We start from the raw sequence: 13,122 nt of genomic DNA on the forward strand, positions 1-13,122 counted from the left end.
CTCGGCGGTAGAGTCTCGGGACAAGTTTATTTTTTTATTCTATGTATATCTCCTGCTGCTCCTCTCGCTTTGACTTATTTTCGACGCCTTTGGACACAAACCTTTTGTTTTGCGTATGTATAATTTTTTTTCTCCACACTCGTTATCGCGCTTGAATACGTCCACGCGAACACACTTTCATCAATTATTTATTTGAAATCTATATGTGCACACACATATATAGATTTCAAATTCGAAATGAGAAAATTCTCATCGGTGGTCGATCAGTCTCGGACATTGTGAATATCCGACTTTTACCGAGAGCGCGCCACACAACGAGCATCTATAAAGCGATGCTTGTTGCTTGGCTGCTATATCTTCGCTTCCGTTAGGCTAGGCAGTTCTGTTCCGCTTCCGAAAAAAATTAGTCGGTGGTCATGCAGGACTCGCCACAGCTGTGGTGTGAAAAGAATGGTTTAGGATTGCGTTTCGTTTCGGGTACAGTGGCAGACTCATCAGTGGGGCTGTGTCTATATACTTGTACCCCCCTACGACCCCAGACGCTTTGTGGTTGGAAGGGTTCTGGCGGTTCTGGGATGGACGTTATATATATTGGACGAGAGCCTGACGAAGCGTTGACCGAGAAACTGTAGCCTCGTAGCGGTTGTTGCGCGAATTACTCTGAGACTCGTTGAGATAACGAAAAAAAGTTTCTTCAAGTTATTATAATTTTCATAATTATCCGTGATAAAAATAAATTCGTATATATATATATATATACACAAAATGCGCAGCGCACAAAGGCAAGATCTCGCATATTTAATTGCGTGCGTGTCCTTTTGCGATGTGTGCGCGGTATAGCGGCGGTATATACAGCGACCACACAGCGACAACGCCCGCCGGGTGCCGCAGCGATACATATTATCTCAGAAGCCGCGAGAGCGCGCCACCGCTGCATTGGTGGTTTAGCGCGTATTATTATTTTTACAACACAATTTCTTTTTAGGTGGCACATATGCCTCTCTTGTGGGGGAGATAGCCAATGAAAGGACAAGAAGAAGAACAAGACAACTTTGCGTTTTGCCTGCGTGCGTGTGTGTATCATCCAAAACCATCGAAACAATAAGATCGATAAAAACGGAGATAGGAAGAAAATAAAAATAAAAAACGAATAAAATAATGGATAGCGGTGGAGCGGATGATAAAGTTGACGATGACTATTATTTGGAATTGTCGAAAGACCCGGTGCGTTTTGAGTCTGTTAGTAGCCTAACAAACGTATTTTTCGATGATTCGAAACAGCAAGTGAGTTATCCATTTTTTCAAATTATTATCCTCATTTCCGCATTTGAAAAGAGGAGTACGAAAAATTTTTATCGATAATCTAAAGGTATTCGCGGTACGATCGGGAGGCGTTACGGGAGTTTTGGTAAAGGGACCCGATCAAAACATAACCTTTCGCATGGAGGACAAGGGCCCGGTTATTTCCATTAAATTTTCGCCGTCGATGAATATCCTTGCCATTCAAAGAACCAACACGTCGGTGGAATTTGTTAATTATTCGGCTTCGACCGGTCTGGACAACGTCGAATATTCTCAGTGCTGCAAAGGAAAAAATGCCACAGTTCAGGGCTTCGTTTGGACTCACGGCAATGAAATTTTGCTTGTCACCGATCACGGCGTCGAACTGTTTCTGGTATAATTATAACGGAAGGGCATCCCTATTTGCCCCATACACGCTTTATTTTCCTGCTCCCCTATCCAGCATTTCGGCTTAGAAAAACCTTTTCCCAACTTACCTCTATCCATCTCTAATAGATACAAATGTTCCTAGACTAGTCATAATTCCAGGTACCAAAGAAAAATCCATACGAGTTTATCAGGACTCGTGTCTATCAATTATCAATTATATTAGATATTGCTTTGTACAATCTCATAGAGTTTAGAGTTTCCACCCGCCCGTATAGAATTACATGTTTTGAATTTTGTTTAATTTTTGAGAGATACGAAACGTCCTGTTGCAGGTTAATCCGACAAAGCGAAACGTCAGAGCTCTTAAATCGCTCAGTCTCGGTGTTAATTGGTACGTGTATTGTCCGCGCAGCTGCATAGTTTTGTTGTCCTCCGGAACGCTGGGCAATCAGATGCAAGCGCTCCACGTAACGCCCGGGAATCTTCACAAAATTACTAAATTCGAGAGTAAGCATTCGAGAGTCTCTGTCCGTTGGATTTTGTTGAAACAGAGAATATTATCGTCGCGTCATTTGTTTATATTACAGTGGAAGCAACAGCCGCTAAACCAGGAAAATTAGCCGTTTCCGAGAGAGACGTTGCCCTGGCTGTTTTGTACGGAACTCCTTGTATAATCGTATTGCGTCATCAACCGGGAGTGAATCGCTCTCTGGGAACGGCCTTTGTCTGCGTCTATACCGTACACAAGTGCGTATCTCGAATCCGTGAAGCCTTTTAGCGCTCAAATTGACGCTATACTCGCTCACTGCTAAATCGGAACACATGCTGGTATACGCTCATTCATTACAGAATGTTGACGATAAAAAAGAGTCACGTTCTCAAGCTCGACATGAGTGGAAGATTTGCGATTAATGTTCTCGACAATCTCATAATCGTTCATCATCAAGCTTCAAAGGTAAGGGTAGCGGCAGCAACGACAGCTTGAAAGTGAAACTTATAATCCGAGTAATTCTAATCACAGACGTCGATGATGTTTGATATAATGCTGCCGGGGGTGAGCGATGGAACGGTGATGCATCATGCAAGCGTAGCAGTACCAAAGCCTATCAAACCTTACAGCCTTAAAGTACCGGGAACGAGTTTTTCCGAAACAGATCGAATTCAGCCTTGTCAATTGTGTATCCTCTTGCTCCGCTAGTCGCGCATACTACTCGGTGATAAAAATTTTCGCATGTTTGCCTGAGCGACAACTTATCAGATTCTCCAAATTGGGTAGTTTTTCAACCCAACATCGTGATCGACGCGAAACTCGGATGTCTCTGGTATATCGAGCCGCGGCTAGAATCGCTGCTTAACCTCATACAGGACAAAGTTCTTTTGGTAGAGTTTTTGATGCTGCGAAATGACGCCAAAGCAATTCTACTTGGTGTGTTGCGATCGTTGGTTGGTTCTCAACTCCCGAAGAGGCTCATGGACATGCCATCGATATTCGACAAATTAAACGCGGTCTATCGAAATCACTTGGAAAACGAAATTCAGAGTCAGGTAAGCGGATCGAAGCAGTTACGCCCAACAAAAAGCGTTTCCGCTTGCCTTCTTCTCCCTCTTTCTCCTCTTTTCTTCCTTTCCCTGCTCGCTCATTCGTACGTTACAGATGGGAACGCCTTTGCAGAATATTACGAAAAACTTGAGCGGCCCAAACGCCGCAGACGATTTGTCATACAAATTGTTGCTGGATCAGAGCGACATGTACACTCATATACTGTCCAAATTTCCGAGCGATACGATCGAACCGAAGATGATTGTTTGGGTTCTTCTCGAATACATGAGGTAATGCGACGATTCGCGAACTCGAATTATCTTTCGAGCTGGAATAAGGATACCATCTCCGTAACGATAAAATTTCAGATCCCTTGCGGAGCATGGTATTCCCGTTCAACATTATTTGCACGAATTGGTTATAACGACCCTCGTTCAGAGAAAAGCGTATTATCAGCTTCATCAATTGCTCCAGTATCACGTGGTCGCTGACTCGAAACCACTCGCATGTCTTTTGCTCTCCTTGGAGAATCTTTATCCAGCCGCTCATCAATTAGCTCTGGACATGCTCAAGCGTTTGGGTAACGCGCATGAGGAAATAATCGAAGTATTGCTCTCCAAAGGTCACATACTCCCTGCTCTCAGGTATTCCTCGCGCGCACGCGCGCTTTGATACTCTCGCCGCGCTCTACAGCTGCGAATAATACCGGCGGTGCCAATAATTGCTCGTTATTAATTTTATACAGATACGTCCGTAGCGTTGGAATGACGGATCAGATATCTGCGCGAAAATTCCTCGAGGCGGCCAAAACTTCCAACGACTCGACTCAATTTCACTCGGTCTTCAAATTTTTCGAGCAACGCAACGTCAGACTGAGAAACACGACTTCCTTCACACGGGGCGAGCATTGCCAGTCCTACGTTCGTCACTTTGATTATCTCTTTCACGGTAATGAGGAGAATACCTCCGAATCCACCGCCGACGCTAATTCCAATCTCTCCTGCTCTTCCTCCGTTATCTCGGCGCAGGATTGAAATTTAGCAAAAAATCCAGTTTTTATTCATTCAAGTATACGACGCTACACTCGAATCGGATCAGCCCCAGAGCAACGAGCAATACTCGATTCCTCCAACAAGCGATACGACGACAACCAAATAAAAAGGCACACCAATTTCATTTTTCATTATATATACTTTATTGATAAATCTTTTTCTCGATAATGTTTTTTTTTTTTTCTTCCCCCATTTAACAACGAGAAACGCCTTTCCTAATACACCCCGAAATATACCGCTTGGATTTCGGTACAATTTTGTTTCTCCTATTCAATAACGGAAAGAACTTTCGAGCGGTGCTCTCTTCTCCCTCTTGCCCCTATGTTTTATTCAAATATCAAGTCTGAAAATCGAATCGATACGTGCATTCGTGCTTAATCCTACAGATTAAAGTATCAAATCGATCTCTGTTGCATATTCTGAATCATCTCGTCGTGTGGATATATATATATATATAATATATATAATATATATATATACCCTGTTTGTTGTAGCTCCGTCGGACATAATATTATAACACATTTTTGTATCACATACTCGTTGATATTGTAAATTGCATTCCAGCCTGTTGTATCAATATTATTAGTATAATTTCACTAGTTATGACTACACGATTTCGTTATGACTGGTTAGACTGTATTCGAACGTTTCATTTCATTAAACATTTTTTTTTCTCTTCGGAAATTGATGAAAAATCGGCGTTCGCCCACGAGAGACTGATTCATTAAGCGCTTCGACCGCGCACTTGCTTCTTCGATTCGCGCTATTTCGTTCGGTTCCTCTCTTCTTCATTATCCCATTTACATTCGTAGCTGCTTATCTCTTTTCTCGATTTCTCGATATTATTATTTTTTACTTGCTGTAGGTACTTGCCGTACAGAGAGAACAACAAGAACGATCGATCGAATTAATTTGGAATTTACTAAGGACGATTTTTTTTTTTTTTTAACTCTTCTTTTCGAGTCAACGGTTATTACCTGTATGCACATGAGCCAAAATTAACACTCGCCAAATTTCGAAATTTCGAACTCTAATCACGTTATTGTACACGCCTTTGATGAACTTGGATCTCATCTCGCTAAAGTCACGGGCAAAGCCGAGGCATTTTTAAATTCGAGTATAGTTGGCAAAAATAATAAAAGTTAGAGAGGTATAGAGTTGATGTCTTATTCGCATAATTGGACCATATATACGCGAATTTTTCGTGGTTATATAAAATATATTTATATTTTTTACCACCATATGAGAAACTGCTGCATATATTATTATTTTTCCCCTAACAAATTCTTGTTTCAATAACAACAAGTTCCCCAGGAAATGAGGATAATAAAATCAATTTCGAAACTGGTAAATTCGGATGAAACATTTTTTTTTTTTTTTTTTTTTTTTTTTCATTTTACACTCGTTGACAGAGTGGACCCAAAGTTTGTTTCGTGCCTGATACACAAAGATTTCACCCAGAAGCGTGATCTCTCATTCCCCGTATTTTTCTCCCTCCTACATGTAAAAAGTCGGAGGACCGAGCGGGGTCGATTTTTCGCGATTTCAACTTTCAAAATTGTATGAAATTATTAAAAGACCATGCGCCGTTGTGCTGGATGCATGCCCGTTAATAATATCTCACTCGAATCTTGGAATATTCACTTTTTCACCGTGTTCATTTAAAATGTAGGAAAATATAGGGCAAAATGGTCTTTCAACCATGTTTGAGCCCTAGTTTTTCCTGAATTTCGTGAAAAAAAAATTTTCGAAAACAAAACGGGCCAAGCCTCTTCTCGGAGGCATAAAAATCGAAAAAATCCACATTTCTCGAAGCACAGACGTTTTAAGCTACTGCTTCCGAATGTAATGTCTAGGCCCCCATTCCTTGGCACGGGAGAAGAAAAAATGAGCCAAATTTTGAGAGTCGAATTTGGTTCGTGCTTTTGGGTAATGCAAAAAATTAGCTTCGGGTCGATCGTGCTGGGGCATAATTGCTGTGCGAGCTATATTCGAGTCCCACAATTTATTTCCGTTCCTAGTTTTACGAATTTCGTAAAAACAATTTTTTGGGGCAAAACGGACCGAGCCTCTCGAATCTCGAAGGCATAAAAATCGAAAAACCGACATTTTTCGGAATATACAGACGTTTAAATACTTGTCGACGTGCGCCATGCAGCCAATATATTGTCGACGAAACCCCGTGCTCAGCGGGCGAACCGTGGGCGAAATGCCCATTCTTACAAGCCCGTCGTATCGCGCTACTATCGCTCCGCCAGTTTAGCGCGAGCAGACGAAAGAAGCTCGCGAAGACAGCAAGCAAATCCTCCTCATCTTTGGAAGACGTTTCTTGCATTTTTTGCGAACAATTGTATTCGCTTTCCTCCGAAGAGTGGATCAGCTGTGTAAAATGCAAAAAATGGGCCCACATGCACATTGTATACAGGTGCATGCATGTTGATGAAGACGATATCAGCTATGAGTCCGATTTTTGTCGAAAAAAATTTTTTTTAAATCTCTTCTTCGCTCTTAAACTTGAATTTTGTGTGCATTTCATCATACAATTCAACGATAAAAGAAAAAATTTATGAATTTTATAAAATTTGACCCTTACGTGTGTGCATTTTGCCCCCCTCCGGCGTGTCCATTTTTCCTCAAAATTCACCAATTTAAGCTAATTTTGAGCAACAGATTTTGAACGGCCCGTTTTGCCCCATATTCCCTTATCCGTCGTATAATCAAACCGTACGTTTCTTAGGCTGAACCTTTTACGCAGGACGCCTCGCGGCCCTGTTTGAAATCATTTAATTACAAATATAGTAGATACGCAACATCGCGTCTCCTTTGTCTCGACGTGAAAATGTTTTTTGAAAAAATATCATATAAATCGTCGTCTCGAATTCATAATCTCGCGGTAAACGCTTTCTACGTTAGAATAGTCGGCTATCCCGTGGACGTTTTCAATTCTACCGTGTCTTGAAAAATAACACGAATAACTCAATTGCGCGGATATTTCCGCATCTGTATATTGTACCATCGCGCTCGCTCACCCTCAATCTCGTATACTTTTTCCGCTCTCCCACTCGTATGTATGTACGCACGCACGCACGCGCGCACGCACGCGAACATATTTTTTCTAATCCTTGCGTATATACTACACCATTCTCAATTCGTAAATCGCGATATATCGATATAAATTTTGATAAATTATTACCTCATCGCGGCGATGACGAATCCTCAGACTCATTATTTTACCTCGCGCGCGTATAAGATATTAGAAATATGAAATAACAATAATATTTATATCAAAGATACCAATGTTTTTGATTAAAATTCTTAATTCGTATACATTCAGTTATTATATAATATAGTCAAGCTATTAATCACGGCGCGTTATGCGACTCTTATGAACAGAGTCCGCACATCTGTGGCTCGATATAGCTGTGAAGGAGCGCCAGCCGCCCGCCGCATCGGTTGAAAAAAAAGGACCCCTCCTCTCCTCGATTTTCGTATGAGAAATTTTTTTCTTTTCTACGTCAATCCCTTTTTTGGTGCATCGATATCGGGAGAGAAGGCTATTGCGTACGAAACGTTAACTATCTATCATTGATCCCTTATTGGATTAAAATTATTCCCGTATATATTATTATATTATTTTAACGCTCGGATCGTTCGCTCCCCCGTACGACATACATTTCGATAATATAGATGCCCTCTACCGCGAGCAACGTCCGCACCGCGCATGAACAAAAATGCACTGTAAACGATGATCCCCGTATAGCAACGAACCTAACATGCAAACACCGGACATCGTCTATCCGATCAAATTCGAACATTATCCGCCATATGAATTTCAACGAACACGATGTTACACGATGATGGACAACAAATCTCGTAACCGTCGAAATTGTTTGAAAAATTTTCAACATCGGATTATTCAATGGAAAAGATTAAATTTCCATACCACAAATGTATACATATATATATCGATACGCGTAAATCCAAACTACTTTGCAGTCGTCGCAATACGTCAAGTTTCTGTTTTCTCGAGTCGCTTCGATGCGTGAATCCTCCATTCGAGCGTTAATCGATTACTCTCGTTTTATCCACCCGTCAACTGACGTCAACTGACCTGTGGGATTTACGAAAAGTTTATTACCCCGGCTAAATGGATCGAGTTCGGAATCTGCCGTGCCTAAACGTTTTTTCATCCTACTTCATTTTCGCTTCTTCACTCTCCGAGAGACGCTCTTGTTTTTCCCGACTTCTTTTCCCCTTAGCCCTCATTTTTTCCTTCACATCGTTCCGGATTTTTCATTAAGCAGCGGCGAGCAAAACCCGCCTTCCCCTCATTCATTCCTTCTCCTCCACCGTTGTTCAAACAATTTCATTCGCAAACAAGCTGCGCGAAGAATTAGCATCGGGTAAAAAACCAATCACTTTGTAAAAAAATGTTGTCGTTTTGTTTGTTTGTTTTTTTTTTCTTTTACATAAAATAGATACTATATCTTCTTTCGCATGTTGTACTCTTGAAATTTTAAGCGCACCGGCTAAAAATTCGTTTGCCCGTTTCTTTTCTGTTCATCCGCCCGCGTCGATGCTCTCCTACTTCTCTCAATAACATTATTTATTTTCTCTCTCGCACCTCAGTGTTTTTGTCTCCGAGGGCTCGACGACTATAAGAAAATTTTCTCTCTCTCACATCTTGTATGTTACGTCAGGAACATCGCCTCGTGTTACTTCCCCACGTTTTCCACACGCTCTTTTTATATGTTATTGCGTCGTTTTTTTTTTTTCATTCGTTCCAGCTTCTCCGATATTTTCGACTCTATCACCGATCCGTCATTGTCTTCGTAGCGCAGTATATAGCAGTATTACAAAGTAGCGACGCAGCAGCTTTTGAATTTAAGAAATGTTACAGTCGTCCGCGTGTGAGTCGCGTATCTGTTGCTTCGTTTTTCGCGACGCTCGTCTTATCAGACTACGACTCCGAGGTTTGCTCTTGACTTCTTCGGCAACGGTTACTACGCTCGAACCCTGGGCTGCCATAACCTGCTGTTGGCCGGGAGATCCCGGACTCGTGCTCCCGGTTCTACCACCGGGGCTGCCAGACCTATATGGACACACGACGATGCACGGATCAGCATAATTATTTTTATGGAATAGGTTAGATAATATATATATATATATATATATGCGCGCGGAAATTGAGGATTATTTACCGGCGCGAACCGTAAGCCGAACAACGTCTTCTCAGTCCCGATTCGTCGGTCTCGCTGCCCGAATTTTTTGGCACGATTCTCGACAACGTTACGAAACATCGGAATAATTCTTTGATGTTGTGATCATCCTTCGCCGAGCATTCCATTACTTTACCACGAATTTTCGGCAATTCACAGAACAACCATTCGCTAACGTCTTCTATCGGAACTTGTCGTTTCGCCGTAGCAAGATCAAGTTTGTTCCCGGCCACGACTATCGGCACTTCCTGCGTGTAACAAGGATGTTTCTCTCGTTACCCATATTATCATATCATACTTACATCAGTTCTATATTTTTAATATCGAGAAACACACACGCCGCCGTGCGAGCGCCTTGGCGCCTCGAACCCCGAGTCGCTGAGAGAACGATTACCTGAAAATCAGGTCGTTGCTCTCTGACTTCCTCGAAGCACCTCTTGACGCATTCGAAGCTCGCCAATGACGTGGTCGCATAAACCATCAAAAAGGCGTGCGCCGTCGCTATGCTTAGTCTTCTCATCGCTGGAAACTGTAGGTCACCTTTTGCCCCGCGTGCCGCAAATAGCCAAAGCGAGACATGGATTTAGAGCGAGGCAAAACAATATTTGCGGTGCAATAGTGAGAGTTTATTTTATATTATTCAAGCGAAATATCTTACCGGCGGTATCCAGAAGATCGACTTTCAGTGTCAACGTTCCAAGGACGCATTCTCTTGAATAGAGATCCTCTACCGTTGGCCTATATCGTTCGGTAAATCCCTGCCCAAGAAGACGCCTTATAATCGCGCTTTTTCCAACACCAGCGCCTCCCAAAACGACCAATCGAATTCTTTCGTAGTCCGTCATTCCGGTGCCTATCGCTCACCCCCAAATTATACAACCGATTTCATTTTCTCCCCTCGCTTCTCCTCTTTCGCCTCGACTCACGCCGCCGCACGACGCTACAAATGAATTTGTTGGACGGAAACTGATGAAAATAATTGAAATTCTAATATAAATAGAATAAAAAATAGAAAGAAAAAAATTGTTTCGCTCTGTCTGAAAGGCGCAACCGTTGTTGTGCATCAACGATACTGCTCGAAAGACACGTGGTATATATATAATTTTTTTTTTTTTTTTTTTTTTTTTCACAAAACGTTCGTCCCCTCCATATATCCTCGACTCGGGAGCAGGAAATCTCCTTACCCACGTTCCCTGAAACAGAATATAAAAAAAATTCAATAAAATTTCACTGCGCGTAGTATAGGGGAATATATTATGCGGGGCAAAATGGACACTCGAGGACTTGAGCTAGCTTTATCGATAACCGCGCGTGCATGTTTGAGTCGGAAATTTTATTTTTCACACCAAAACGGATGAAATTTTATTGAACTTTGGGTTGACCGTGCCGGGGTATATAATTGCTGTGTGAACTATATATGTACAAGTCTGACAATTTATTATTGCCGGTTCTAGTTTCTCGAACACAGCCTCTCTTATAGACGCATCAAAAACTTGAAAAATTATTTTTTTCGAATTTCGTGAACGCTGTTTTCAGATAAAATCTCATCCCTGCGTGAAAACAAAATTTGGAATTTTACAATATTTAAGAGATTTTGAAAAAGTCCGTTTTGCCCCGCGCATTCCCGGCACACGCATTTCCGCTGACTGTTCAGTTATTATTGATACATATCCAACCAACGTACATCTCGCGCGACTCACAATGCTTGCACCCAAAACTTTGGTGCCAGATTCGATCTCGTATTATAGCAACCGCCCGCAATAGTCGGTCTCGTTAGACCCTCCGCCCCCGCTTAATTCCCTCGTGGTACACAAAAAGAGCGCGTTCTCAACTTAGCCCTTCGTCAAAATAATTGAGTGTCGTGGCTCGTTTTATTGATAAATAATACCCCACCATTCGCCAATCAATTTTCGCCTCACCGCATCAGCTATATTATTAACATTTATATTAATATAGAGCGAATAATTATTCATGCACCAGCAACTGCGTACTCTTCCGTCCCTTCTTTCACTAACATAAGTAATACCCTATTGTAGTACTTGTGCATTACTCCAATGTTTATTTTATACCTCAAAGATTTTGATTTCTTTCGCTGCTGCTGGAGAAGATTCGCTCCTATATTCGGTTGGTGATATAATAACAACATTGAGGAACAGGCTACGCGACTTTCATACACTTGCGAACGAAGAGGGTCGCCAAAAGGTGGTTCAGAAAACTGCTGCTGCTGCTGCATGGGTGGCGATTACTCGCCGCCCGGGCCTCCCCGCCATATATCGAGCCTATGCCTTCTCGCGCAATTCTCGCAATCTTTAACGCGCGTTTCTCCCTTCATTTTATTTTTCAATGAATATGTCTCCACCATATATATGTATACGAGAGATATTCCAGCCCAAGAGTCTAAAAAGCACCCTCATCATATTTTTAGAATGTTCCAAACAGAAAAAACATTTTAGAAAAAACATTTTTCACAAAAAAAAAAAGAGAAAAAAAACGTCGTCGAGTTTCAAAAATCTGAAGGATTTTCGACGATCTTACGATTAACAACATAATATATACCTACCATATTCGAGTGAAATAGGTTTTATCGCAGGTTGCGTGCGCGCGTGAAGCAAAAAATTGAATTCGACGTGCTGGATAACTTCTGCATTTATTTGACGTTTTCTTTCTTCAATGAAAAGTTTTGCAATCATTGATTTCCATGATTTGCATAAATATGTACCACGTGTCGCTAGTTTTTTTTTTTTATTTTTTTTTTTTTATCGTAGAGTTTGTTCGCTAACTATGCGAACAAATCCGACTTAATAATTACATATAATGTTATCGTTAATTGTATTACAAAAACATATTAAGAACCCCAGACGCTATAAATATCGTGTTGTGGATCGGGTTCACGGGTTTACACACTTGGACTGTAATACCTCATACATACATAGATGCGAGACCAAGTTTTGTCTTGATCGATTTCCGAGACAAGAGCAAGAGGATGAGAGACCGGTTCGTGCTAATTAGCTGTCGGTTATTGGTCGTTGATGCGGGAGCAGAGAATCTGCTTTCGCTAATTGGCAAAAACCTCTCGGGGGGAAAATGAATTCTGCTTGTACAAGGCAGAATACACTGCTCCGTACAGCGCGTCGTTTTTCCAATTACTTCAAAATGTCACATTGTATTCCACAATTCGTTGAATCATTATATACCTAATATTTTTATTAAATAATTTTTTTTACCGATTTAATTTAATTTGTTGCTACAGCATTCAGTATAGGATATCGATATAGTTGTATATTCAACGCAGGAGGTAGATGTAGTTTTCACTGTCCAATGCTGGCGGCGCCGGCCTCCCGCTGATTACGTTATAATCCTCGTTTTACGCACACCGGCTCCGCTTATAATTCAAGTCACACGCCGCCTCACTCTAGTCTCATAAAAACCTTGTTACACAGGAGTTTGTCTCAACGGAAGAAAGTACCATAGTAAAAATAAATTAACTCGGAGCCGCCTCTTGCGTATAGCAACTGAGCTAGTTTAATTGTATAGGCTATAGGTTTACGGAGATGATCTTTCAATCACTCGCATATGTCCGAAAAATCATGTGGCAGACTGGCGTCTCGTCTCTTGTGAAAAAATCATCGGGCAGAGGAAA

The 13,122-nt window shown here is 41.5% G+C and overlaps 2 protein-coding genes across 6 annotated transcripts in view; one reads left to right on the forward strand and one right to left on the reverse strand.

Moving 5' to 3' along the window:
* Window positions 1-4,431, forward strand: Bulli (regulator of MON1-CCZ1 complex protein bulli). 2 transcript variants are annotated; one of them, XM_043428226.1, is made up of 11 exons: window positions 1-113; window positions 986-1,284; window positions 1,370-1,675; window positions 2,004-2,178; window positions 2,259-2,418; window positions 2,521-2,626; window positions 2,693-2,849; window positions 2,930-3,216; window positions 3,326-3,501; window positions 3,580-3,855; window positions 3,957-4,431. In XM_043428226.1, exons 2-11 carry the CDS (start codon window positions 1,159-1,161, stop codon window positions 4,243-4,245), a joined length of 2,058 nt encoding a protein of 685 aa, XP_043284161.1. In that variant the 5' UTR covers window positions 1-113; window positions 986-1,158; the 3' UTR covers window positions 4,246-4,431. The 2 variants fall into 2 exon arrangements, with proteins under 2 accessions (XP_043284161.1, XP_043284162.1); XM_043428227.1 differs by having other exon boundaries at window positions 3,344-3,501.
* The window catches only part of LOC122415785 (GTP-binding protein Di-Ras2-like), a 27,154-nt gene continuing 18,414 nt past the window's right edge, over window positions 4,383-13,122 (reverse strand). For 2 of the 4 annotated variants that reach the window (XM_043428241.1, XM_043428240.1), the window contains 5 exons: window positions 10,667-10,675; window positions 10,141-10,422; window positions 9,877-10,022; window positions 9,465-9,730; window positions 4,383-9,355 (listed from right to left, as the gene is read on the reverse strand). In XM_043428241.1, the coding sequence (XP_043284176.1) occupies window positions 9,148-9,355; window positions 9,465-9,730; window positions 9,877-10,022; window positions 10,141-10,327 (807 nt within the window). In that variant the 5' untranslated portion in view covers window positions 10,328-10,422; window positions 10,667-10,675 and the 3' untranslated portion in view covers window positions 4,383-9,147. Of the gene's footprint in view, window positions 9,356-9,464; window positions 9,731-9,876; window positions 10,023-10,140; window positions 10,676-13,122 lie in introns of all 4 variants that reach the window. The other 2 variants (XM_043428237.1, XM_043428239.1) reach the window with 1 other exon arrangement.

This window comes from Venturia canescens, chromosome 9 (assembly GCF_019457755.1).
Source record: "Venturia canescens isolate UGA chromosome 9, ASM1945775v1, whole genome shotgun sequence".
Lineage (NCBI taxonomy): Eukaryota > Metazoa > Arthropoda > Insecta > Hymenoptera > Ichneumonidae > Venturia > Venturia canescens.

What these genes read in the sequence shown, in the direction of transcription:
- Bulli (XM_043428226.1), top strand. Translation starts at nt 1,159, where the DNA reads ATGGATAGCGGTGGAGCGGATGATAAAGTTGACGATGACTATTATTTG. An exon ending in TTCATCATCAAGCTTCAAAG is followed by an intron (nt 2,627 to 2,692) that starts GTAAGGGTAGCG and finishes TTCTAATCACAG; the next exon opens with ACGTCGATGATGTTTGATAT. An exon ending in AAAACGAAATTCAGAGTCAG is followed by an intron (nt 3,217 to 3,325) that starts GTAAGCGGATCG and finishes CGTACGTTACAG; the next exon opens with ATGGGAACGCCTTTGCAGAA.